We start from the raw sequence: 24,254 nt of genomic DNA on the forward strand, positions 1-24,254 counted from the left end.
TGCCGCGAATCCAGACCCTCAATGCTCCCAATTTTCTCTCATCTCGATCTTTCTCGTGCCGAGCCAAGCGTTTCACTATATTCTCCTTTGTTTGCTTTGAACTCTGCTTCCGACCCCCGCTTACGTCGACATCATCGCTTGTACATTTACTTTCGTAATGTTTGTCCTGCCGATGTTGTCTTACCCAATCGAATCAGAATGTGTTCGAATTTGCCTGATATGCCCCGACGACCTATACCGGCGCCAAAGAAGACTTAGTAGAATTTTAACCATCATAGAAGTCTCTTTGTGAACTGACAGTTCGATATCTTCACAGCGGAAACTATTTGCGTTATCTGTACAGGTCAAGGCAAAGAAAGTTACGTGTCTAACAGGTGTAGGTAAGTGGTCCGTGTCAACAATGTAACACCGAAAAACTTGAGTCGTCCAGATTTGCCAAGCCGGCTTTTGACTCGAACGAAGTCGATTCAGTACCCCATGCCCTTCTACGAGCATGACAGTATGTTGATTGGCCAGGAAGTATGGTACATAGAAAGGGAAGCGACAAGAAGACTAAGAGAAACGATCGCCATACAGAAGAGAGATTGAATCAGCCTACAGACTGACATTGGTATCGCCAGACTTATCAGGTTCAGAGTTGTTCACGGAATCGGCGAGGGCGCGTTCCTGCTTGTATTTCTCTGAGGGACACGATGTCAGCCAGGTGGGAAAATATTGAGCGAAGAGCCGGGACGTACCTCTCAGCTTGTCCAAGCCTGGTGCCTTTGTCCACACCCATTTATCCTGGTCCAAGAACCAACGGGGCTTGACGCCGGGCGCGACAAAATCCTGAATTCGCGCAGCAGCTTCCTTCGGTATAAGGCGGTCGTAGTTCGTCCCGATGGTCACGGCAAGCTGAAAATTCTTACGAGCCTCGGTAGAGTTCAGTTCGTAATCGCCATCGCAAACGTTTACGACGTCGTTTCGATCGTCAAACGATAGGTCGAGGTCCTCCAGGAAACAGAGCAAACCTTCATTACAGGCAGCATAGTAGTTACGACGATGGCCTTTGTCGTCGCTGATCGTGCAATTGACTCCCTGTTCAAGAGCGTGTTCGAACATAGCTTCCTTGTCGACGATCCAGCCCAGGTGCAGAAGGGGAGGGAGTAGGACTGCGACGTCGGCAGGTTTGGGGATGAGATACTTTCCGATACGGTTTAGAGGTTGGCTTCTGAACAGTCTAATGCGATCCTATGTCATTCGCAGAACATGACATATATGAGTGATAGGAGGAAAGGGAATATCAACGAAAGGGAACAATTACCGCTTCTGTATATCTTAGGCGGAGAGGGTCAATTTCTGGGTAGAAGAGGGGTAGGGCCTTCTCACGGGGAGGAGAAGTCATGATGCAGTGCCTCGGATTTGGAGGTAGCTTTTGGATGCGTATCGGCGATTATTTCAAAGCCAGAGACGACGAGATGGAGGTCATGGAAAGACGCGACAAGCGACTGCCCGGGACTGCCCTCGGCTACTGGTCGTGTCAGGCTGCCGGCAATGGCCGACAGATGTTGAACTTTTCTCTTCAAGAACTCATCTCTTCCTCAGATACATATTTTCCCCCCACTCTCACCTTGGGAGAATTGCCAGTAATTATAAGCTACATGCGACTTCGTAAACACAAGAGTAAAGACTAGTCTTTACTCTTGAGTTGCACCCAGAAAGGTTGAATACATGTTATATGTACGCAATTTTAGAGGGTATGGCAACTTGGCCGAGTGGTCTAAGGCGCTAGAATCAGGTTGTATCCCTATCTAGTCTTTCGAGGCGTGAGTTCGAATCTCACAGTTGTCAACTGTCGGAAGAGCGATTTTTTGTTCGCGCTCACATTTTCCATGTTCTCATCTAAGCCAGTCACTTTTCTCGTCGATATCGAAGCCGATACTAGATAGCGTGCGAAAAAATGGCCCGAACCCAAGAACGAAATCACGGCAATATCCGAGTGGCACCAGGACCTGATCCCGAGAATTTGAGGCGTCGTGATCTCTTGCCTCTCTTTCCAATGGTCCGCCTCATAACACATAACCTGCTCGCCTGCCACGCAAAAGGCTGTAACGCCAACAACTTCCCACTCGCATTTAAAGATGTCCAGATAGCACTGCGCGAGGCGGAGTTCAACCCTGATTTTCTGAGGGGATTCATGCCGAAGATTGAATGGAATGCGTTGGTTCAGGCTTCGAGACAGGTGCGTATTCTCACTTTTGATTTTTATGAACAGGGTATTGATTGCGCTCGTTGTTGGTGGGACAGCTTGGGGATACGAGTCTGCCGTTGGAACAGCCTGAGATGGTAGATGAGGAGTTCTTGAAGTCATTACACCATGTATTGCTCGAGGTGCGTTCGCTTCCTCTTTCACCTCTCCTACTATACATCTAATATATCTCTATGTTCTGCTCATGAAGATACACGTGGAGGAGGGCGCTATGGTCTGTCCAAATTGCAGCCACACCTACCCAATCTCGAACGGCATCCCAAACATGGTGCGCTCTCAGTATCGCATCTTTGTCCCTGACGCGGTCAATACTCACTCACACCCCTCCCCGTGGTCTAGTTACTCGCGGAGCATGAAATCGGTTAATATTATCTGTACATCTCACCCGGCTCATGCGATCCGTAAAACTTGCTTTTGGTGGCTGGGCCACCCGCACACCTCGCCACAGTGACCTCGCAGCGAAGACCTGGCCGTGTTGATGGGCCGCTGTATATCAAGGGGAACGCAAAGTGATAGCTGGTGGGTCCTGACGTGTAGGTCTGAACTGTATTCTCCCAAAAAGAAAGAGACGTGTATGATTATGTTTCCTACTCCGAGATCATGAAATGTCGCCACTCGCTAATAGCGTACAAAGAATATGGATGACTTCAAACGGGTATGGGTATAACTGTCTCGCTATATCACCCAGGGGAATCGAGAATGTAATGCAAAGAAAAGGGTATAATAAAGTAAAAGACCGTTTCCTCCGTTATCCGTCCAAAAACCAACCGGCCCTCCTCATCTCGTCCGCCAACCCGTCCCAGCCCCTTTTCCTCGCCTTCCTACCAGACAACTCCGTTGCGAATCTAGGAACGCGCCACGAGTCAACCCATGTCGCTCGCGGCGAGTAGCACGAGTATGCCAGAGCGAACAGAACGTACCTCAGACACTCATCCAACCTCCACCTGGCTTTTTCCTCGCCGGGCCAGTTACTACCCTCATCCCCCATACTCGCAAGCCCGGGACTGTAAGGACCTCCGGGGAGTAAACGCCGACTCAACGCGTATATCATCCCAGCCACGAACGCGTCTTGTGCCCCGACTTCGTCCAGGAGCGGTCCGCTAACTGACCGTTTTGCACCACCACCACCACCACCACCGCCGCCGCCACCAGGACCGTTCGTGCTTCCACCCGTCCCTGAGGGCCGTCTTCGTGTCCCACCATGGTTCCTTCGTTCCCCACCATCATTCGCAATCTCCGTCCCCTGCGAATCGTCCGACCCATTCCCATCCTCATCCCCATCCTCATCCCCCTGCTCCTTCCTCTTCCCGTCCCTCCGCCTCCCCCTCTCCGTCTCCGTCTCCCTTTCCCTATACCTCATAATATCATCCTGCCCATAATGCCCATACCCCAACTCATGGCCCCCCTCGCTCGACTTCAACGCACTATGCGCCCCTTCCGACCCAAGCAAAGCCGAGAAAATACTAACGCTCGTCCCGCTCGCTCTCCACGACTCTTCACTTCTCTCCCCCGGCGCCGCGAAAAAATCAGAGCCGGACCTCACGCTCCGCACATCCATCAGATCCTCACCTCCCACCGCCCCTCCACCACCATGCCCTCCCCCACCTCCTCCTCCTCCATCTCCGCGTCCGTCACTGGTATGACCGAAGTAGGACGGCGAAGACGCGGCGGGCAGGGCGGGTTCCCAGGCTGAGCTTTGTAGGTATTCCTTTGTAGGGACGGAGAGGATGGCGGCGCCTTCGGAGCCCCAGTGGGCTATGAGGAGGGCGTGGGGTGGAGCGAGGGAGGTTAGGGAGAGGAGGAAGGAGCGGGGGGTTATTGGGGCTGAGGAGGTAGAGGTGGAGGAGTGCGAGAGGGCGTAGTGTTTGTTGAAGAAGATGACGTCGGCGTGGGGGATGAGCTGTGAGACAGGTAATGTTATGTTATCGTTAGTGTCGAGGCGCTGAGAGCGGGGGGTGGGGGAATGGGGGATGGCTTACGGCTTCGACTCCCGCACGAGCCCGACGACCGACGTCGACGCTGAACACGCAATACCGCCTCCATTTTCTCTCCCTCGCCAATCCATCGATCCCCATCATATTCGTCAACGTAGTCCTCACGCTCCGCCCCTCGAAATGCAACCAGTCAAACGGCGCCGGCGACGTCGGTCTTACTCTTGGTCCATACTGCAGCAAAATACGATTGAAGCCCGGGGGACGGTTCTGATATTGATAGCCCGGGTGCTGATATTGTCCATTCGGGTTCGGGCTGTTCAAGGGGGAGTTGGATGGGGAGTGGAGGGGGGCAGGAGGAGAAGGGAGGGGGATGGGGAGAGGAGGAGGGGGTGGGTAGTTCTCTGGGGCGAGGATTGGGCCGAGGAGGGAGACGAATTCTTCGTGGGTGATGTCGGGGAGAGGGTTATGGTTGATGACGGTTTGTGTGTCTGTATTATCTGCAAGTGCCCTTGGTTAGCAGTTGATGCGGAGGATGGATGCCATGAAAAACACGAGATAGTGGGAAGGAGAAAATTCTGGACCACACTTTCTCGTGGCTCTTGCTGGAATCAAAACGAATAGCGTGGCAGTATAAGACGCCATAGTGGGACCTGTGCGGCCAAGGATTACATGGGGACAAGATCACCTGCATCAGCAAACTCTGGACGATGCGTTTAGTCCCTAGGCGGATATGGAAGTACACTTCACCCGCATAAAACAATACGCTTTGTGTCTGGTTCCAGCCTCCCGGCGCGGTAAACCAGCATGTTGATCCCAAAATACTGTCGCGACGATCATTGACGATCCCAAAGCAGTATCCGAACCTCATGCATGCAGTCCAGTCCTTTACGTCTGTTATCCCACCAAAGGCTTTGAAGTCCACTAGGACAGGACCGAGTCGTCTTCGATGGTCAAGTAGGATTGAACCCAATACCGACCAGAGACCGCCCCACCAAAGCGAGAGCGAGACACAGAGGCCAAACGAACGAAATAAAAGCACAGTACTCACCAGCATGTAGAACCCATGCGCCCGGGACGCCTACCCCATCCCAGATCTTACAATACTTCGTGCTGATTCCGGCCCTGTCCAGCTCTCTCAACACCTCCTTCCCCTCGTCATTTCCTCCCAGACTCGCAATCAACCAACACCCCTCGACCCCACCACCACCCATACCCGCACCCCCCGTCGGACCCTCATTCGCAATCCCAGGCTGAAACTGAGATAAGACCGCTAGGACGCTGCAGGCCGAGCCATTCCTTGAGCGGATGTACGAATGCGCTCGGACGTTGCTGTTCGACCCCGGCGAAGGATGGGAGGGCAAGGAAAGCGTGTAGGTATAGAAGAGGGTACCAGAGGCGAGGATCCGGAGAGGGCCAGGGTGGAGAGACGAAGGAGACGATGGGGGCGGCATGCGCGAGGCTCGACGCGTCGCGGTATTTCCGGTGAAGGTGCTGAGCATTGAATTACTCGTCCCGCGCCTGCGTTTACCCGGAGAGACAAATATTGGGGATTGTAGGCGTTTGTGGGCGCGCCGCTTGAATGGTGCGAACATTCACTGGATATTTTATGTGGGCTTGCCGATGGGTTCGGACTCAGGAAATAATGGCCGATCGCGTATTGCACTGCCTGGCCTTACATTCAGCATGTCAAGATAGGTCTCTAGCAATTCGTCATCTGTTCATGTCACATTAAACCGATGGTCGATCGACACGAGCGAGTCGCGAGGACGTGTACAGTAAGATACTATTGTGCGCATACATTGAGACTATAGATAGAAGCCTGACGCATAAGATTGGATGCAGCAGTCGCCTCAGACCCGACATACATCAATGCAACTTTGCAGTTGAACGCTTCCGGAACTGGACATTAGCGAGCCCGGGAACGAGTGCGGAACCCACAGAGAAATTCGTTGGGTATGTCTTGCCTTCCAATCTGACATCGTAGGTCGATACGACGTGGGCCAACATAGCTTTCATCTCGTTTGCCGCAAAGAATCGGCCTGGGCTAAAGAGTGGTATCAAACTGTCAGCGACTCGCCGCGATGTTCGTACGGCCGAACTGAAGACACACCAAGCGTGGCGACCATGGCCAAATGCAATGAAATCGGTCTATTGATGTCATTAATGCATGTTGAAGTGGTCAGAAGATCATTATATACTGTAGAGAGAGAACTTACACCTGTGGCGACGAATTGGTGCTTGGTCTCCTCCCCATGACCGTGCCCACGCACGTCTGAGAACCTGAACGGGCTGAAGACATCGGGATTCTCATAGATTTCCGCGTCGTGGTGCATCGCTGAGGCAGCGCACGATAGGAATGCGCCCTTCGGCACCTTCAAACCGTCGGAGAACGTGAAATCTTTACTCACGATGCGTCCCAGGCTGACTGTGTGTGTTATTTAGCAGGTTAGCAGAGATCGGCGAATTATACCAGCAAGGATGGACGCACGAGCATTAAGTCCGTCAATGCGTTGACATTCTTTGAGGAAACTGTCCACCTTGTACAGTTTCTGCATGGCGGACTTTGTCCAGCCCTCTGAAGCCACGACAGCGTCGACTTCCTCCCGAAGTGGTTGGATATACTCCGGACAGGCTGCCAGATGGTGCAATGCATTGGTAAAGCTCTGCAAAGAAGTTACTACTGATCGTTACAGGATGAGGGGCGAGATGGCCGACCATAGATGAGGTGTGAACGGCCGCGAAATTGACGGTCAAAATCCTGAGGGTCAGACTCCGTATGTCTTGTTCATCTTCAGGCGCCTCTTCCATGAGCCACATCAGAATATCGTTCTGCAATGGAGTAAGTGAGTATAAACTGACAACAGTCCTATTGAACCTCAAAGCAGCACCCACCGGCTTGTCTTCCCACTCGTTTCCAAATTCCTTCATCCTCCGCCTTCGCTCCTCGATTATGGGTTGCACATGCTTGACTGATCGGTTTATATAAGAGGGTACTTTGCTAAATAGCTTCCCAGCCAACCTACAAGTTTTGTGTCAGAGGTTTCTGTTATACGCGGGGGGAGCTCAGATAGTAAGTAACGTACGGCTTCAGAAAATCAGGAAATGCATTTATAATTATGCCCGACTTGACGACCTCGACTGTGAAGTCCACGTTGATCTTCAAGAACTCTGGGTCCCGACCTACCGCACGACCCAGTTCAAATCAGCTCCAGCATCACCGAAAGGTAAAACTCTAATCAGTGTAACTCACAGACCGGTAGACCGATAAAGACGCGGTTACTCGTGCGACACACAATCTCCATCATAGTCTTCAACGTGGGGACACTGGTCCATTCTATATCAGGCGGTAAGAAGGAATCGATACAGCGAAAATATCAGAACTTGAAGGTCCTGATACGAGCCGCAGTTGCATGCTCACCATCTTCAACCACGGGAATGTTATCCTCAAATGCCCTCACGATCTCCTCACGCACAACCGGAAAGAGCGTAGCAAGGTTCCGAGTCAATTGCTGCCGGATGATGGGGATATGGTAAGGGTTACGAGCGACCGCAGGTCCAATCGTATACTCAGTTTGGAGAGTCTTCGAGCGTCATGGGTGTCTTGTGATTAGCACCTCCCTAGTCTTCTAAGAAGAGTTAAGAAGAGAGTGGGGAGAATGACAGACCCTGTTGACATGTTCGTAGAAGGACAGAACATCGTCAGGAGCTTGACGCATGTCCTCGACAGCCTGTTGGCCACTGGCTATGACCTCCCAATAATATAGCGTGGCCACCTTGAAAATTCCGCCTTTGTGCTATGAAGGTCAGACAGGTGGGTAGAAACGCGTGGTGTCAATATTTGACTGGACGTAGGAACCTAGATATCTTACTTTGTCATAGCCTCCTTGAATCAACTTTGGCCCATTGAACATATACTTGAACGCTGTAATATATGATAAGACCGGATGGGAGTAGCCCACAGTCGGTATAGAGGACAGCTATGCAGAGGGTGGAGTCAGATGTTGCCATATCGCCAGCTAGAAAGACGATGCAAACGTACGTCGGTCTGCGAAAAGTAGCATTTGGCGCATAAAATGATGATTGAGCATGCAATAATGACGACGAAGTCGAAGAGGAAGGTGGACAACATCGTGACAGAACAGACGAGGAATCGGGGAATGAAAGATGGGGAAATTACACCTGGATATCGTCTCCTCGCCTTGATGGATCCGTGCTATGGTATTCTTCTATAATGAACATCAGATCGCAGGGAAGATGTCTGGAATCCAAGAGAGGCTGTGTTTCAGCGCTGCGTTACGAATGGGCTCTTGGAGGCCCCAGGATGGATGAAGTGTTGGGCGCAACTTCGCACACCCCCCTGGTTCCAACAATAGATTCTCTCCGGGTGATTGATGCCGATGATGCCTTGCGCTCAATTCGTCTACTTACTAGGCGCAACAAGGCGGGTGTGTCGGAAGGAATGAGCGATAGGTGCCGAAAAGGCATGGTGCAGTCTAGTTTGACTGTTCCCTGGGAACAATCCCCGTATGATCCGGAACGTGTTGTGGTGCGGAAAGCGTGGTGATGTCCACCACAGAAAATGTGGACTCACAGCTTCACTCAGACGGGCTTGGTGTAACAGAACGACAGTGAACATTCGGCGAGATGGTTTGACCGAGGAAAGACAATGGGCGACCTGCCCAGTACTGGTGCGTTTTCAGCGCCCGAGTCTGAGGTTGATGATTGGGTCTGGATGAGAAACAGAGCTCTTTCAGTGATCGTACTTTCACTCACTGCGGCCATTCGTGCGGTTTCAGTCCGGTTGCACTTTACAGGAAACATACACGGGAGGACGGCGGCGTCCGAAAACCTGGCCTACTCGTGTAATTCCAATAATTTCGTGAGCGCAAACGCCCGGGCTCCTTGGAGGGCCGCGTGGCGAGGCTGTGCGTCGACCTTTCAGCGTTCAACGTTAACATTGACTTCGGACTGAGTCCCAAGTTCTGGCCCCTCGCATCGCCAAGTTATGAATTTTCCGCATAGAATCACATCGAGTTTGGGTAGAAGAACGGACGAGGGAGTCACAGAGTCGCTTTGGTACTACAATTGAATCATACGGATGAGAACAGGCATGTCATACTGTAGCATAACTTCCCAGCGCCGAGACGATACAATACATTCGAGTGAGCCCACAGTCTGCAATGAACGAAAGAAAGAATACTAGCTGAGAACCCAGCGTGCCATAGTCTAAGAGCCTCAGACGCCCATACTGCCGTCAAACACGAGGACATAACTCGACCACGAGCGGATCGTGCAACCACAGATTATGCTCCTACATACTCAATTCAACATTATGACCCGCTCACGCCCAAGAAAAACGAACAACGAACCTTATAAGACGCATCGAACTTCCGTACATCGAAATCAGCAGAAAGTCGTAGCTGAAACTTCTTCACCAGACTGGCGGCCAGGAGCCTAGCCATAGATCCGTCACAGGTTCGAAAGACTTGGACTCGAAAGGGTATATATATGCTCACTTCATGTTATGCAACGCGACCGGTTTTCCGATACAGACACCGACGCCGTAGCTGAAGGGCATATAAGCATCGGCATTGTGGACACCACTACTAGGAGAGTCCAGCCACCGAGCGGGTAAGAACTCTTCCGGGTTGCTGAAGAATCGCGCTATGATGCGACCACCATACCAGATATCAGACCCCGAGAGAATAAGGGTGGTGGGGCAGGAATGTCCCTACTCACCATCGTGGTGCATTCCAAATATCGGACAAGCAAGAGTGGTGCGAGGCGGAATATAACGGTCCAGTATTCGAACACCCCTCTCCCCACTGTAACGCGGAGGACCTGATAAATAGTATTCAGTCAGCTCGTCATTAACTACTCTGCGTAATGGGAGAAACCTGTCAGGCTCGCTCACCGGCCGCAACAGGAGGAACCATCCGCAGCGTCTCCAGCACACACGCGTCCAAGAACGGCAGCTTCGCGAGGCGGAGGGGATCCATATCCTGAACATCTGCATCGAAGGCTTCATCCAATTCATTCCTCAGACGCTCAAGGATCGTTCGATCTGCGACCACGTAGCGGAAAAAGGCGGTCATGGCCTGCGAGATCGTGTCTTGGCCGGCTACGACCATGAAGGACGCGTCGGCCGCGGCCTCTTTTTCCGTCACCTGGTAGTCACTGTCGTTTTGCTAGTGCATTATGTTAGGTTATAGCAGAGGGGGGTGGGGTGGGGGAAGGCAGGGTTTTGAGAGAGAGAGAGAGAGAGAGAGAGAGAGAAAGCGTACGAGGATGCCGAGTATGTCTCTGGGTATCCCACCGCTGAGGTTTCGCGTCTCGAGGACTTTGCGTTTGGCGAACTGGGGCGTATGAGGAAGAGTTTGTCAGATCGAAGAAAACGAATCTTCGGATATGTTTCCATGCTACATACCTGCTGAAACGTGATAATAGGACCAGGCTGGGGCAACATAGCCACAATATCGCGCATCCATGGAACCTGACCCAGTACTATCCCAAACATCGATTAAAAATACATATAAGTAGATGAAATTGAAGACAAAGAGAACATACCTCCGACAGCAAGCACGCCCATAGACAACTAACAAGCCAAAATAGATGAGAACGAACAAAATCAACTGCGAGATTCGATTCCGATACGCACCACCTCCATCCAACCCTCCGAGTCCTTCCCAGAAGCCATGGTCTCAAAGCCTCCAGAGAATGAAATATCGCCCATTATGTCCCTGTGAGTCCAGGAGGATATCAGTCCAGTCGCTAGAGATGGAGGGGAAACCCTCCTCACATAGCCCAGAGAGATATCCAATGCGATAGGTCTACGGCTTTCTCTTTCTTCTCTGCGGCAACTTTTGTAAGGACGTCCAGTAGTTGCGATGTTCGAGTCTAACGAAAATCACGTTGAACTACTTATGCGTATATACGTATGAGAACAAAAACAAGCTTTACACACCTGAGCGACAGCCTGGAAACGTTTCTGAGATTCCGAGTTGAAAGCCTTGTTCCACGCCTATCAAAGGATTCAGACATACACTCGCTCGGCAGGATGAGACGGAGGTAAAAGAAATCACGTACAAACAGACGCAGGGTATGTTCCGCTCGAATCGTGGTCGTGATGAGTGCATCCGCATCCATTGGCGCACCTACAATAAGTATTTGATTTGACTCAATCAATATTAATGGCCATGCGCCCTCATTATCAGGGAGCGATTGAAATAATGGACATACCCTGGTAGAACGGCGCGCGAAACATGGTCGTATACACCGGACGGACTGCTTCCGGGAGACTGATAGAGAGCTCGTTCGGGCCTGGTTGGCATGATTTCCTTTCAGCGTCAGCAAGAATCCGATATCGAGATCAATACACGGACTTCTCACCGACTCGAACCCAAGGACCGTACTTCTTGTGCAACCTGTAATAAATAAAAGGGTGGCGAACAATGAGTCTCGCGCTTCACCTTATTAATTAATCCGAAGAGACGGCTGCAATCTTACCGCTGGAGTACGAGGTGTCGTTCACCCCTTGCGATCCAATACGCCATCCACCATTTACTTAGCTTCGCGAGCCTCGGGCCCGGATAACTTGCCAACGGATGCCACGGCGCAAGACGATAAAGCACAACTGACGAAGCGAGGGCCACAAGGTAGACACCTGTGGTGAGTGAAGCCGTCAGTGCTGCGATCGCAAGGTGACCGATGTCTAGCGTTGTGCGGTCAACGCATTCTGTGAGAATCGCTGTATAGTACGAGAGGATCAAGACGATGAAGGCTAGGATTTTAGGTTCGAAGAAGTGGAATACGGGGTGTGATGCCTATTGTCTTTAGTAGTGAGCGTCTGAATGGTCAGAATGGATGCAAACTTCAACGCACTAAGCCGATCATGGCTGCCCAAGAGAGCAGCACTTTCAAGTGCATCTTCAAAAAGCCTGAAAAAGAGGCTGTTATGGAGGATAAGAGTGGTCAGTGATGATGGGAGAGAGGAAGGAGTGAGTTGATGCTGAGCTCGCTGAAACCCAGCATGCCCGGGTTCAAGGCTTCTATGATCAGATCAGGTCCGCGATACTCGAGAACAATAGTTCGGGAAGGTGATGTGTTCGGCGCTAATTTTTCCCTACATGTGTATCGCAAGGTCTCACGATCTCGCGTGAAGCGAGAACGTCAACCAGAGAGACGATCATGACAGGAATCGAAAAACACGTGATGATGGCACACGGCAACAGAAATCTGGAACCAGCTCGTCTGGAACTCGTCGCTTGGCCTAAAAACCCAAAGCAACAGAAAGTCGGATTTTATTCAACGCTAGTGGCCCTCCACGTCAGGACAGGCTATCATGAATATGCTTAGATTTACGAAGAAAATAGAAGCTCGGCGTGCAGTCAGCACCAACATGGATCAGTATCTAAGCAGATGACCGCCTTCGAGTCCTAAACTGGACATTCACAGTCCCGGGGACGAGCGCAGAGCCCACAGAGAAGTTTTGTGGATACTTGTTGTCCTCCAGCTTGACATCATACTCCGAAACAACGTGTGCCAGCATAGCTTTTAGCTCGTTGGCAGCGAAGAATCTTCCAGGGCTGAGCAGAAATCCCGTTAGGGAAGTGCTGGCATTTCGTCATAGAAAGAGTTGAGACGTACCAGGCATGACGGCCGTGGCCAAAAGCGACGAAATCGGTCTAAGATGATAGTTGTTCGGGTTAGTATGATCAGCAATTCATTGAGTGGTATATTAAAAACTTACCGCTGTGGCGACCAGTTGGTGCTTCGTCTCCTCTCCGTGTCCTTGTACGCGTACGTTGGAGAACCTAAACGGGTCGAAGACGTCAGGATGATCGTAGATTTCCTCGTCACTGTGCAGTGCTCTGGCTGCGCATGACAAGAATGCGCCTTTCGGCACCTTTAAACCATTGGAGAATGTGAAGTCCTTCAGTGCGATACGTCCCATAACAACTGAATCAGACGCATTCCGAATGCGCCGAAGTAAGTCACGATGTTAGACGTTATGAGTATAGAGTGGACGTACGAGCACCAAGGCCGTCAACGCGTTGAGACTCCTTGAGGAAGCTGTCCACTTTGCGCATCTTCTGCATGGCGGTCTTCGTCCAGCCTTCTGAGGCAATCACTGCGTCGACTTCCTCTCGAAGAGATTGAATACAGTCTGGATTGGCTGCCAGATGGTAAAGCGCATGGGTGAAGCTCTACAAAGTCGTTAATGATGTGCATAAAGAGTACGGGTAGAGGAAACCTACCATGGACGAGGTGTGAATAGCCGCGAAGTTGACGGTCAGGACTCTCAGAGTCAGACTTCGTACGTCTTGTTCATCTGCATTCGCCTCTTCCATGAGCCACATCAAGATATCATTCTGTTGCGACGACAGTGCAGGTAAACATAAATGGTCTTTCGTTCACGGTGTCTCTAGAAATAGTACTCACAGGCTTGCCTTTCCAATCATCTCCGTGCTCCTTCATCTGCCGTCTCCGGTCCTCGATGATAGGTTGAAGATGCTTGATGGAGCGGTTGATGTAAGAAGGTACGTTGGTCAGAAGCCTTCCAGCTATACTGAATACCATCAAAAACGGTGAGTTCTGGCCTATCAGAATGGAGAAAAAGGTGAAAAACGACGCACGGTTTTAGAACGTCAGGAAACATATTTATCATCGCGCCCGCCTTGACGACCTGAATCGTAAACTCGATGTTGATCTTCAGAAAATCTGGATCCCGACCTGCAACGCGATCAGACATAAACAAGTTTGCGCTAATGATTCGGACCAGCAATGCAACTCACAAAGCGGTAGGCCGACAAAAACACGGTTACTCGTGCGGCACACGATCTGCATCATGGTCTTCAGCGTAGGCCCGACACTAACCCATGCTATTGCAGGCCACATAGCAAGGCCGGAAGCAGAGACAGATGAGCGATTGACAGGCCCTAGGATGAAACTCAAACGTTCCGTACCATCTCCATCTATGGGGATATTGTCACTGAAGGCCTGCGCAAGCTCCTCTCGAACACTCGGAAAGAGTGCCGCCAAGTTCCGAGTCAACTGCTGCCGGACGATGGCAATGTGGTAGGGATTTTGTGCGATAGCAGGGCCCATCGTGTAGTCTACATGAAGTGTCTGATCTCTTGCGATGAGCCAGCTTGTATAGTGAATGAAAGGGTGAACAGGAAGAAAGGCGCACTCTTCTAACGGCTTCGTGAAAGGATAGGACGTCATCTGGGGCTTGACGCATCTCTTCAACTGCTTGACGGCCATTGGCTATAACCTCCCAGTGGTCCAATGTCGCGACCTTGAAGATGCCATCTTTGTACTTCAAACATCGGCGGAATGTGTAAGATCACAAATATGCGCTAGACCAACACGATAGGGGCACACCTTGTCATATCCCTCCTGAATCAGCTTCGGTGCGTTGAAGATGTATTGGACTGCGGTGATGTATGACAGTATAGGATTCGAGTATCCGACAGTTGGTATCGCTGAGAGCTACAGAGAGTCGGAAGGGTATACGGTCATGATTTGTTTTATGATGTCCAAGGGCTCGCAGAGGCCGCAACGCCTTCAGAAAGGACACGGAGACGTACATCGGGCTCCGAAAAATACCACTTCACGCTGAGCAAAGCCAGAGCACCGGCAACAATAGCGCCAGTGTTCGAGACAAGATCAGCCATCGCAGGACGATTGCTTTGTCGAACTGATGGAGGTGGGGTAATAAGGAGAATATCGCCTCCATGTCATATGATAGCTCACCCTCCCAAGCCGCGGGTGCAATTGGAGGAGTGTGAACACCACCCACGCTCGAGGGGGGTACGAAATCATAAGTGCCCGGATGTGCCCTTCGAAAGCCTTCGAAGGGCTCTTTGCCGACAGTGCTCAAATGGCAGTGCTGGACGCATGGAAGAACACTCGGAGGTATGGAATCCTCAACGTGAGATTACGTTTTGTCACAGAAAAGTGTGTTGCGCTCTCTGCATAAAAAATTCCAAGCAACATCAAAAGCTTCTGACGGTATGTGTGGGATCAAAGTGGGCACAATAGCTGTTGATGCACTACACTGGTGGAAGTGAGAAGAAGAAGGCAGCCAAAATAGAGCAACGCAGGAGTGTGAGGAGAATCGAACCGGCGGCGATCATTGGACACAAATTGGACATCTGATCGGAGGTTGCCGTCGGGTCTGCCGCAATCGTTGGAGTTGTTTGCACTTGTTGAAAAGGGAAGCCCTCGGCGCGTCGCGTCGCGACGCGCGAATGTCGATCACGCGCCGCGCACCATTTGCCCCTTTCTTCTCATCCTCATCTGTACCATAAAGAGCTCTGCCTATCATCCAGCATATCCTGATCTGATAGGATGGTTCTGAATCTCAATCTGAAAACCTCTGTAAGTTCCGAAACAATACGGGCAGTTCGCGACGGAATGACCGTAATTTTGAAGACTGACACAAAGCCTCGTTCCTCTGTTTAGCCTTATTTCCCTACATTTTCTTCCCTTCCAGGCGAGCCGGAAAGCGGAGAAGTCTCACTCGAGTATTACGCTTCGGCTGGCTCCGGCTACTTACAACCATCCAAACACTGGGTCTTCATTGGTGAAATCGTTCAAAACATCTCCCTCATTCGTCCCGGCTTCCTGGTCAAAGACAAAAGAGGCGTGCAAGTCGGTGTTCACTTCTATCTCGACAACGATGTCGCTCGGACGGCAGATTATAAGAAGTTCAAGGTTGGGAGTACGATGTGTGTCTATTATGCTCATATGAGGTACTTCATGGACGGGGGCGTAGGGATCAGGGTCGAGGATATGTCGAATGTGAAGGTGAGAAACAGTGTTTGTTCCTCTGTGACATCGTAGGGAAGAATTAACTGGGCCCAGATCATACCATGCAGCATGAAGATCTTACTCGAGACGAACATCGCTAAAGTCAAGAGCTCTTTGGTTTGTTCAACATGCGCCAAGAAAGGTGAAGATGTGACGCTTCAACAATGCAAGCGATGTGGCACACGATACTGCAGTCGAGTGAGCGATCATATCTTCGAGAGTGATATATGCGTTCTTCGTTGATGAGCTTATTTGACCACAACATAGGAATGCCAGCAACAGGACTGGCAGACTGGTCACAAGGCGAAATGTGCCGCCATCAGTCAGGTTCGAGAGTGGAGGGCTAAGGACTGGGGCAACTTCAGCGACTACTGGTCGGTCTAGAGCTGGCACTAAAACAGCTTGATGTGTGGAGTCATGGACGCGCTTTAGTGTTTCCAGAATACCACGGGAAAAGTAAAATAATTGGAATACATAGGATGCCGAAGAGGGTACATGGTGACGTCTGAAAGAAATGCACCATTGGTTATCTAAGCAGGCATAGCTGGTATATTAATATGAAGACACTGAACAACTATTGACACAAGCGTCCTGCGCACCGACCAAAAAAGCTGTAGTCAGTCTTCGGGAGATTCGATCCAACGAAGCACTCACTCGACGATCTTAATGCGTGATGGAGATAGTGACGCGTTTCCCAGGAATACCATTCGGATGCGACGAGTCGTCCTCGATGCATATATACACCCAGCCGCCGCATGTATCGGTGTCTGCTGGTAGAAGGCCAGTCCCAGGGAGGCACTTACAATGATGCCTGTTACATGTCGATCCTAATGGTGCGAATCGGTTGTGTCCAGGATGCATGATGTAAGCCTTGCTCCTATCGAGGGTTAATGCGCATATAAACAGCTGCGGGAGAGCTGTAAACACAAATGAGAAAAGCACGAACGAAAATCTGAGAGGGGTCGATTGTCGAAGTTCGGTGGCTATTGCGTGCATTCGGGTCTTGGCATCCACCTTTGGATCAGTGGCTACGATGCGGTACGAGGACTGAGATTCGAGACGAGTCGATCCTTTGGAGGCATGGGAGATTGCTTGGTAGACATCTGCCGACGTTCCATACTCTGGAATATTTGAGGAAGACTTGATGTATACAGTCAATGACTGATGGGGTGAAATAAGAAAGGACACGAGACTGACCTCTCCTGGAGGATGTAGAACTTTCTTCAATGACGGCGAAGACGAACCGACGACGGGCACCTTCGTCCACTTGATTCCGTTTTTAGATATATGAGACAGAATATCGCCTGAGTCCTAAGGTGAAGTACCAAAAATTCAACGGAAGGTATACACTGGACCATAAGATTTCACAAACCGACCTTAGGCTTCTCAATCTTCTTCCGTTTCGCAGGGGGCCCAATCGATGCAGAGTCAAGTTCGCTCGCGGGTCGCTTCTCCTGAGGATTGAGATCCGGCGACGTCGACAACGAAGGACCAGGGACAGTTACGATCGGATTCTTCGCTTCGGCTGCCTTGCGTTCTGCTGCTCTTCGAGAGGCTGCCCGCCCATTCTCGCGACACGTTAAACATAGCTTGTAATTTTCCGTCGGTGAGATTGCCTTCTTACACCCTCTCCTCGAGCATTGGACGGGTGCTTTTGCCAAAGGTTGCGCACTGTTGGAGGAGGGTACGGGGTCTGGTGAAGTATGTAGAGAGGATGACCGTAAGTCGGTGGTGGAATCGGACATGGGGGCGTCGGCCATGATGGTGGAAGGAGAGAGAAAGCGCGACGTAACTTATCCGCGACGCGACGCGCGAGATCAGGCGATCAGAGCGCGTTGATTGAAGTGGCAATCTTATCTTATCTAACTGTGGAGGTGTGTCACCGTGTCGCAAAGCGTCTTCGCGCCACATCTCACTTGATCTTGAACATCGACCTACTTTCAGGTGAGTGGCCTTTGGCCATCTTTTGTGTTGTCTTTCTGGTCAATTATCTGATAAGTCTCTGAATATCATAGCTAGTGTCTTGGTCTTCACTATATCTCGCTCAAACTGTCTCTTCTCCGCCGGTGGTCTGTGCTCAGAGCACGTCGCCTGCTCTCTTCAAACATGTCTTCTGGCTATGGCAACTATCAAGGCCACGACAGAGGGGGAGACAGCCCAAGCTACTACAATACCTACGGGGATTACCAATTACAAGATGAATATGGAACATATACACCGTATCAAAGTGGCAGCGGTCACGGTCAGCCAGCCTCCTACGACCAGTCTTACATCAATCGAGCACAAGGGATGAACCCATTTTATACGAACCCGATGCAGACCCAGTGGCAGATGATGCAACACTATTACTCAACGGACGCATATAGTGGTGGCGGGGGTAGTAGTAATGGTGGTTATAGAGCAGGAGGAGGACAACAGTACGGACAATAGTGAGTCCTCCTAAACAATCGAATAACTGTGCTTCCCTTCGAATGAACTCCCCTTCAAAAGCGGAGGTTACTCCGGAGATGATCAGTATCCCCGCTATCACGATCAAGACCGTTCGCACTCCCACAGACGCCACAAGAATAAGGACTCAAGACAGTCCACCTCTCAAGGCCAAAGTCGTCGTCCCCACATCTCTTCACCTTACATGAAGATGCCGTCACCTCCGCCCCGACACCATCGAAACTCATCCCCACCATCTTCATCACCCGGACCTCCTCCTCCAAGTAGCCCTTCACCTAGCTACCTCGAGCTCTCTGCGGCCTCGTCCGAACCCCTTTCCTCCCCTGGTACCTCCAGAAAACTGTTAATCCTTGACTTGAATGGAACGCTCGTTCTTCGCTCAACACGCCCACATGGCAAGACGACGTACGACAGTCGACAACGGGCGGCCCCTCGCTCGGTCTACCCGAGGCCATACATGGGAGCATTTCGGGAATGGATGTTTCACGAAAAGAACAGGGAGTGGCTAGACGTGATGGTGTGGAGTAGTGCACAACCGCACAGCGTGGACGATATGGTGCAGAAGGCGTTTGGCGAGGACGGGAAGGAATTGTTGAAAGCTGTCTGGGCCAGAGATAAGATGGGGTTGGGAGCTGATGCGTATTGTGAGTCCATTGAATGTACACTCGTTCTTCCTATGCTCCCTGTGTAGCATATTCCGGGGTTGTCAAAACTCTCGGTGCGATTGTGTGTTCTGTTGGTCGAATTGGCCATTCGGTTCATCTCGTCACGGATTTATTTGCAAGCCATACCACAGATGCAACTATGCGTGCGCTATATGTGTATAGTGAGATACGTGAAAACGACAACGCCTGAATTGCAATGTTCAGACACTATTCGCTTTTGTCAAGCAATATCGAACGATTTGACTCTGTCAAAGCATGCAACCGATTTTCCAGATGAGCCCGTGCACTCTTACCGGCCTCTCGTCATATGGCCTGTATCTCGGTCATTGCGTCACTACTCCCCAAACGTGAAATATCTATAACTCTAACACCCACAACCCCCAGATCAAAAAGTCCAAACCGTCAAAGACCTCACAAAGCCCTGGACCGAGCTCGCCTCCCTCCCCTCCTCCTCCTCCAACCCCGCCTCGCCCGTCGTCCATTCCGCCATGACCACCCTCCTCCTCGACGACTCCTTCAAGAAAGCCATCCTTCAGCCCTACAATCACGTCATCATCAAGGAGTACACACGAGAGATGAGGAACGCCGACGTCGCGTCGCTCGCGCTCGAGACTCGACGTGCACAGCGCGCTGTTTCTGCTTCTACCAAGGATAAGGACGACGTAGAAGCACAGTCTGAGTCTATCGCTTCCTCGACCAGCCCACCGCCTGAGGCCACCTCGGGAGTCTTTGTCTTTGTCAATGAAGGACCCGAAGTGGAGGGCGAGCTGTCGGCCAAGCAGAAGAAGAAGAAAAAGACGAAGAAGGCGAGGCAGACATTGGATCGGGAGGAGGGTGAGGGTGTTGGGGAAGAGGAAGGCGAGGTCGTTTATGACGAGACTCTGTTAGCGATCATCGGGATTTTCAACGAGGCGAAGGTGCAGAGTAATGTGGCTGCTTGGGTACGAAGTGGAGGACTTTGGGGACCGTATGCTTCGTCGATGCACGAACACCAACGCCGCGATAAGAAGTCTGGTTCACGGAGTGAAGGAGATACGAACTCCGGTTCACCGAAGAGAAAGGGAAGACCAGAGAAGAGAGAGGACGTTGTTAATCCAGGTAATGGGGAGCCGACGTACGTGCCACTGGGCGAGGAGAGCGAGGCGAAAATGGAAGACGGTCCACCGGTGTGGTATGAGCATCCTGGGACGATGATTTATTGGAGCGTCAAGGGAAGGGATGCGTTGACGGAATTGGGGATTGAGATCAGGCATGGGCTGTAATCGTGGCATCGTTGGACATGCTACAGACTCATACCAGGGTCTTGTGTCGATTTCTCCCTCTAATATCTTGCACGAAGACGCAATGCCTCATGTGTATAACGTACGGTACACATATGTTCCTTGTCCCCACTCCTCTTCTATCGAGCTTGAACCAATCCAAACAGTTTCTCGAACGCATGAAGAGTACCTGCACAGTGACGCCCGCACTTCATATGAATATGCTGATTCCGTGGTTCGCGCACGCTGCGTTTATCAGATAGATATCAGAGCTGGGATATCATTGGGTCATGACTAGGATACACAATCTACACATCTTCGACGTTCTCCCACATCGCCCACGCCTCGGACCACGCCGACATCTATAGCGAAAAAGAGAAATCTACAGCAATCTATAACCTCTAGCCACACGCAAGATCCGATACACCTCACACCACACTCAACGAGAACGATGAAAAGGGGGGGAGGGGAATCTAGTGTTGCTTGGCGGCATCCTGGCCGACGGCGGAGAAGTACTCGAGCTTGTCGGTAGGGGTGGCCTTGATGGTGCGGCTACCCTCGGTCCAGTTGGCGGGGCAGACCTCGCCGTATTGCTCCTATGGGACGTGATAGCGGGTGATGAGCATGCCGACGACGGGATAAAGAGGGAGCAAGGGTACATACAGTGAACTGGAAGGCCTTGACGAGACGGAGAGCCTCGTCGACGGAACGGCCGACAGGGAGATCATTAACGGTGATCTGCCTATTCACACCAAAACAAAATCAAATAAACACGCAACAGAACGCTCAGCAAACTGAGGGTAAGAAGATAAGTAAAAGAAAAGAAACGCACCTGAGGATGCCCTTGGGGTCAATCAAGAAAGATCCACGGAGAGCGACACCCTTGTCCTCGAGCAAGACACCGTAGTCGCGCGAGATCTTGTGGTTCTTGTCGGCGATGAGGGGAAGCTCGAGGTTAGGTCCGATACCACCCTCCTTACGGTCCTGGGATGCCCAGGCGAAGTGGGTGTACTCCGAGTCGGTGGAAACGCCTGTAGAAAGGAAGGAAACGAGTGGCGATGAGGAACTGCATTCTGACGAGCATGAAAGGGGCAGAAGGTGGAGTTGGGGATAAGATAGACGTACCGAGGAGAGCGGTGTTAACGGACTTGAAGGCAGGGAGAGCGTCGTTGAAAGCAAGGATCTCGGTGGGGCAGACGAAAGTGAAGTCCCTGAAGAAAGTGTGAGCTACGAAATGGCCGGCGTGCACGATTACGATCCGAAATAGCGTACATAGGCCAGAAGAAGAGGATAACCCTAGAGATTCACACAAAAATCGATAGGTCAGCCAATCAATCGCACGAAGAGCCCACAGCCAGCAGCGAGAAGTCGTACCATTGGCCGAGGTACTCAGAGAGGGAGATGTCCTTGAAGAGACCTTCAACGACAGCAGGGGCGGTGAAGCCAGGAGCGGGGTGTTGGATGCGGGCGGTAGACATGGTCAAGGTCGTAGAAAAAGCAGGAGATGAAGGAGATGAGAGGTGCGATAGGAGGGTGGAAGATGGTGGAGGACTCGGGCTCGCTGCGTGTTCTAATAAATATCATCTCGAAATTCGACCACACGAGATAATCATCGTTTACCCGGACTCCGTCGGCCACTGGTCCCGAACAGGGCCGATTCCGATGACGGACGTCGTTGAAAGTCCCACAAAAGACATCCGTCAAAGACAAGTCTTTCATGCGATACTCGGGTTTTCCGACCTCAGAAAAGCGCGTCTAACAAGGCGACAAAGCAACATCCTGATCATTCAGAGTTCGTGCGAGTATGAACGAAGAGAAGGGGGTCATCGGATCACGTCCCAGTGCAGTGGCGCGACGCGTTTTCCACGTCGGCTACGCCGAAGGAGGCTTGCCACATCGGCCAGCCGCGGAGCACGAGCGGGAGAGATAGCTTACAAAAACTCTGACGAAGCGTACAAAATCGGTCACGGGAGGTCACGAGTAGGTTTGAGTCACTGACATGCTGCTGGTTAAAAAACTTGATCAGGAGCCTTGAGATCGTTCTGCACCGTTCGTCTGTTTTCTTTCAAAAAAAGTGGCATGATCGTCGTAGAAACGTGACTAATGCCTGGCGTTTAAGCAAAACTGCGAACTGCGACCTTGTGAGTTGGTGACGTAGTGGACGCCGATCTTGAATGTTTGAACGTTTCGGGCTTCGAGTGAATCAGTGTACACCGTCGCAAGTCCTTCAACCGGCATCCAGGTGACAGTGGTAGAACACGAAACGGACCATGGAGCAAAGTCATCAACGGAGGTAGCCAGGGCTTCCGAAGAACCACATTTGTGCACTTCATCGAACCGTACAGACGCAAAGACGAACAGCCACTCATACACGCCACACCAAACATCCACCCTACCTAACCTCCACATTCCTCCCCTTCCAATCCTCCCTCAACCGCCCCTCCAAAAACTTCTCCAACTCCCTCGCCTTCCCCACCGCCACCTCCACCGCCCTCAACACCTCCTCCGGCGCGAGCGGCAGTCCCCCCGCCTTATGCACCACGCACAACTCCCTCTGCGCGTTCAGTGCGAGCGAGAGCGTGCCGGTGGAGAGACGTTGTTCAAGATGCGAGGGGTCGAGGAGGCAGGTGGGTGTGTGGGGGTGCGAGGGAGAGGGGAAGTAGGCGAAGGTGATGCAGAAGGGGGTGTGGTGGAGTGAGAGGGGGACGGGGGCGCGGGAGGAGGGGGGGTGCTGGAAATAATATTGTGTGGTGAGTATTCTGTGGAGGCAGGACAAGATACGAGAAAGACATACGACGGTCACTTCATCCCCGACGACCTCGACCTCCGGTCGACGGAAATGTTTTAGTGCAGCGATACCCGCAAGACAAGCACAATCGAGTAGATTTCCCGCATCGGCCAGACAATGGATCGTTATTCGGAGTTGCCACACCTATGTGAATCCCAACCAAGCCGTCGTCAGTTGCGCACTTGACACCATCACATAGTCAAATAAAAAATAGAACGTACCCGTTGCCCGGCCAATATACATAGCCCCTCCTTATCCACCGCATCGCTCCGTCGCAGGACTTTATCCAACATGCGCGAAAGCGCGACCTCTTCGTCTGAAGGTCTACAATACACAATACCCCACAACAACAACAAAAATAGAGGTTAAAGGGTGCGACATTAAAAAGAGGGCCAAGCATAGAACATACCTACCGACCGGGCTCATATTCACTAGACGCCATAGGCGATATCTCAGAATGAATGAGTATCTGACCTTCGTACGGGCGTTCCGGCGTCGGACGTATCATCTTTGCGTCGACTTGGGCCAGCACTCTACGGACAACATGGTTCAGCTCCCATCCATCCCTTCCTTTCCATACCCAATACCCAATTCCAATTCCAAATCCCAAATACCAACCCCAGTACCAAAATACCAAAGGAGGAATACGATTGGTGAAGGAAGAGGAGAATCGAAAAAACACACCTCGTCTTCCCAAAAACACACTCCACACACCCCAACTCATCCCCAAAAATCAATTCCGGCAGGCGCATCTCGAGCGCCGCACGGCCATCGAGACGTAGATTCTGTTCGAGCGCGTGGATGAGGAATTCTTTTTCGGGGAGGGAGGGCGAGGGGGGACGCATCGTGTTGCGTTTTTGATTGTTTGGTGAAGTGGGGCGGGTGGTAGGGGGAGGTGCGGCTAAGGGGTGGGCAGAGGGGGGAAGGTTAATTCTTTTGATTCTTGTGCGAGGATGTGGTGAGCTGTAGCGAGATTGCCGTAACCTGGTTTTCGGTCGAGGAGCGAAAGCTGGAAAGGAGTTGTACGAATTTGGATTTGAAATGCGCCACTTCAATCTTGCAGCAATAATTTGAAATTACGCGAACCGTCATTGT

General features: G+C 51.5%; 11 protein-coding genes and 1 non-coding gene across 12 annotated transcripts; 4 read left to right on the forward strand and 8 right to left on the reverse strand.

Annotated features, from left to right (window-relative positions):
- Positions 1-594: 594 nt before the first annotated feature.
- STEHIDRAFT_162456 (uncharacterized protein) lies at positions 595-1,384 on the reverse strand (the record flags this gene model as incomplete). Its single annotated transcript, XM_007310092.1, has 3 exons — positions 595-680; positions 738-1,230; positions 1,304-1,384. The coding sequence occupies 3 exons, from the start codon at positions 1,382-1,384 to the stop codon at positions 595-597; spliced, it is 660 nt and encodes a 219-aa protein (XP_007310154.1).
- Positions 1,385-1,740: 356 nt separating this feature from the next.
- STEHIDRAFT_t262 lies at positions 1,741-1,830 on the forward strand. Its single transcript has one exon. It is a non-coding gene; the product is annotated as a tRNA-Leu (tRNA).
- A 208-nt stretch (positions 1,831-2,038) lies between these two features.
- STEHIDRAFT_135051 (Trm112p-domain-containing protein) lies at positions 2,039-2,614 on the forward strand (the record flags this gene model as incomplete). The annotated part of the gene is made up of 4 exons (XM_007310093.1): positions 2,039-2,221; positions 2,287-2,370; positions 2,439-2,516; positions 2,588-2,614. The coding sequence occupies 4 exons, from the start codon at positions 2,039-2,041 to the stop codon at positions 2,612-2,614; spliced, it is 372 nt and encodes a 123-aa protein (XP_007310155.1).
- A 382-nt stretch (positions 2,615-2,996) lies between these two features.
- On the reverse strand, positions 2,997-5,665 carry STEHIDRAFT_105022 (uncharacterized protein; the record flags this gene model as incomplete). Its single annotated transcript, XM_007310094.1, has 6 exons — positions 5,231-5,665; positions 4,228-4,679; positions 3,884-4,148; positions 3,470-3,817; positions 3,169-3,352; positions 2,997-3,093 (listed from the first exon to the last, which is right to left on the reverse strand). Exons 1-6 carry the CDS (start codon positions 5,631-5,633, stop codon positions 2,997-2,999), a joined length of 1,749 nt encoding a protein of 582 aa, XP_007310156.1. The 5' UTR covers positions 5,634-5,665.
- A 239-nt stretch (positions 5,666-5,904) lies between these two features.
- Positions 5,905-8,630, reverse strand: STEHIDRAFT_105025 (cytochrome P450). Its single transcript, XM_007310095.1, has 12 exons — positions 8,222-8,630; positions 8,052-8,159; positions 7,848-7,976; positions 7,601-7,763; positions 7,433-7,516; positions 7,266-7,362; positions 7,075-7,201; positions 6,898-7,011; positions 6,671-6,845; positions 6,399-6,607; positions 6,293-6,330; positions 5,905-6,226 (listed from the first exon to the last, which is right to left on the reverse strand). Exons 1-12 carry the CDS (start codon positions 8,309-8,311, stop codon positions 6,049-6,051), a joined length of 1,512 nt encoding a protein of 503 aa, XP_007310157.1. The 5' UTR covers positions 8,312-8,630; the 3' UTR covers positions 5,905-6,048.
- An 806-nt stretch (positions 8,631-9,436) lies between these two features.
- STEHIDRAFT_135053 (cytochrome P450) lies at positions 9,437-12,108 on the reverse strand (the record flags this gene model as incomplete). The annotated part of the gene is made up of 16 exons (XM_007310096.1): positions 9,437-9,493; positions 9,552-9,636; positions 9,699-9,846; positions 9,922-10,023; positions 10,097-10,370; positions 10,467-10,538; positions 10,610-10,686; positions 10,750-10,777; positions 10,841-10,922; positions 10,982-11,079; positions 11,147-11,203; positions 11,269-11,336; positions 11,422-11,502; positions 11,572-11,606; positions 11,689-12,005; positions 12,064-12,108. 16 exons carry the CDS (start codon positions 12,106-12,108, stop codon positions 9,437-9,439), a joined length of 1,626 nt encoding a protein of 541 aa, XP_007310158.1.
- A 326-nt stretch (positions 12,109-12,434) lies between these two features.
- Positions 12,435-14,861, reverse strand: STEHIDRAFT_150389 (cytochrome P450; the record flags this gene model as incomplete). The annotated part of the gene is made up of 12 exons (XM_007310097.1): positions 12,435-12,767; positions 12,829-12,866; positions 12,932-13,140; positions 13,214-13,388; positions 13,440-13,553; positions 13,624-13,750; positions 13,818-13,914; positions 13,977-14,063; positions 14,148-14,310; positions 14,375-14,503; positions 14,569-14,676; positions 14,775-14,861. 12 exons carry the CDS (start codon positions 14,859-14,861, stop codon positions 12,593-12,595), a joined length of 1,509 nt encoding a protein of 502 aa, XP_007310159.1. The 3' UTR covers positions 12,435-12,592.
- Positions 14,862-15,498: 637 nt separating this feature from the next.
- On the forward strand, positions 15,499-16,484 carry STEHIDRAFT_142610 (uncharacterized protein). Its single transcript, XM_007310098.1, has 4 exons — positions 15,499-15,567; positions 15,652-15,996; positions 16,054-16,197; positions 16,267-16,484. Exons 1-4 carry the CDS (start codon positions 15,538-15,540, stop codon positions 16,381-16,383), a joined length of 636 nt encoding a protein of 211 aa, XP_007310160.1. The 5' UTR covers positions 15,499-15,537; the 3' UTR covers positions 16,384-16,484.
- A 178-nt stretch (positions 16,485-16,662) lies between these two features.
- On the reverse strand, positions 16,663-17,759 carry STEHIDRAFT_172418 (uncharacterized protein; the record flags this gene model as incomplete). The annotated part of the gene is made up of 4 exons (XM_007310099.1): positions 16,663-16,876; positions 16,946-17,139; positions 17,197-17,310; positions 17,376-17,759. The coding sequence occupies 4 exons, from the start codon at positions 17,757-17,759 to the stop codon at positions 16,663-16,665; spliced, it is 906 nt and encodes a 301-aa protein (XP_007310161.1).
- Positions 17,760-18,074: 315 nt separating this feature from the next.
- STEHIDRAFT_150391 (uncharacterized protein) lies at positions 18,075-20,577 on the forward strand. Its single transcript, XM_007310100.1, has 3 exons — positions 18,075-18,428; positions 18,490-19,091; positions 19,497-20,577. Exons 1-3 carry the CDS (start codon positions 18,106-18,108, stop codon positions 20,372-20,374), a joined length of 1,803 nt encoding a protein of 600 aa, XP_007310162.1. The 5' UTR covers positions 18,075-18,105; the 3' UTR covers positions 20,375-20,577.
- A 267-nt stretch (positions 20,578-20,844) lies between these two features.
- STEHIDRAFT_172420 (peroxiredoxin) lies at positions 20,845-21,984 on the reverse strand (the record flags this gene model as incomplete). Its single annotated transcript, XM_007310101.1, has 6 exons — positions 21,746-21,984; positions 21,644-21,667; positions 21,497-21,582; positions 21,204-21,402; positions 21,035-21,113; positions 20,845-20,967 (listed from the first exon to the last, which is right to left on the reverse strand). The coding sequence occupies exons 1-6, from the start codon at positions 21,847-21,849 to the stop codon at positions 20,845-20,847; spliced, it is 615 nt and encodes a 204-aa protein (XP_007310163.1). The 5' UTR covers positions 21,850-21,984.
- Positions 21,985-22,763: 779 nt separating this feature from the next.
- On the reverse strand, positions 22,764-24,004 carry STEHIDRAFT_162465 (ribosomal protein S5 domain 2-like protein; the record flags this gene model as incomplete). The annotated part of the gene is made up of 5 exons (XM_007310102.1): positions 22,764-23,102; positions 23,166-23,303; positions 23,381-23,483; positions 23,573-23,692; positions 23,844-24,004. 5 exons carry the CDS (start codon positions 24,002-24,004, stop codon positions 22,764-22,766), a joined length of 861 nt encoding a protein of 286 aa, XP_007310164.1.
- Between the last annotated feature and the right edge of the window lie 250 nt (positions 24,005-24,254).

This window comes from Stereum hirsutum (assembly GCF_000264905.1).
Source record: "Stereum hirsutum FP-91666 SS1 unplaced genomic scaffold STEHIscaffold_19, whole genome shotgun sequence".
Lineage (NCBI taxonomy): Eukaryota > Fungi > Basidiomycota > Agaricomycetes > Russulales > Stereaceae > Stereum > Stereum hirsutum.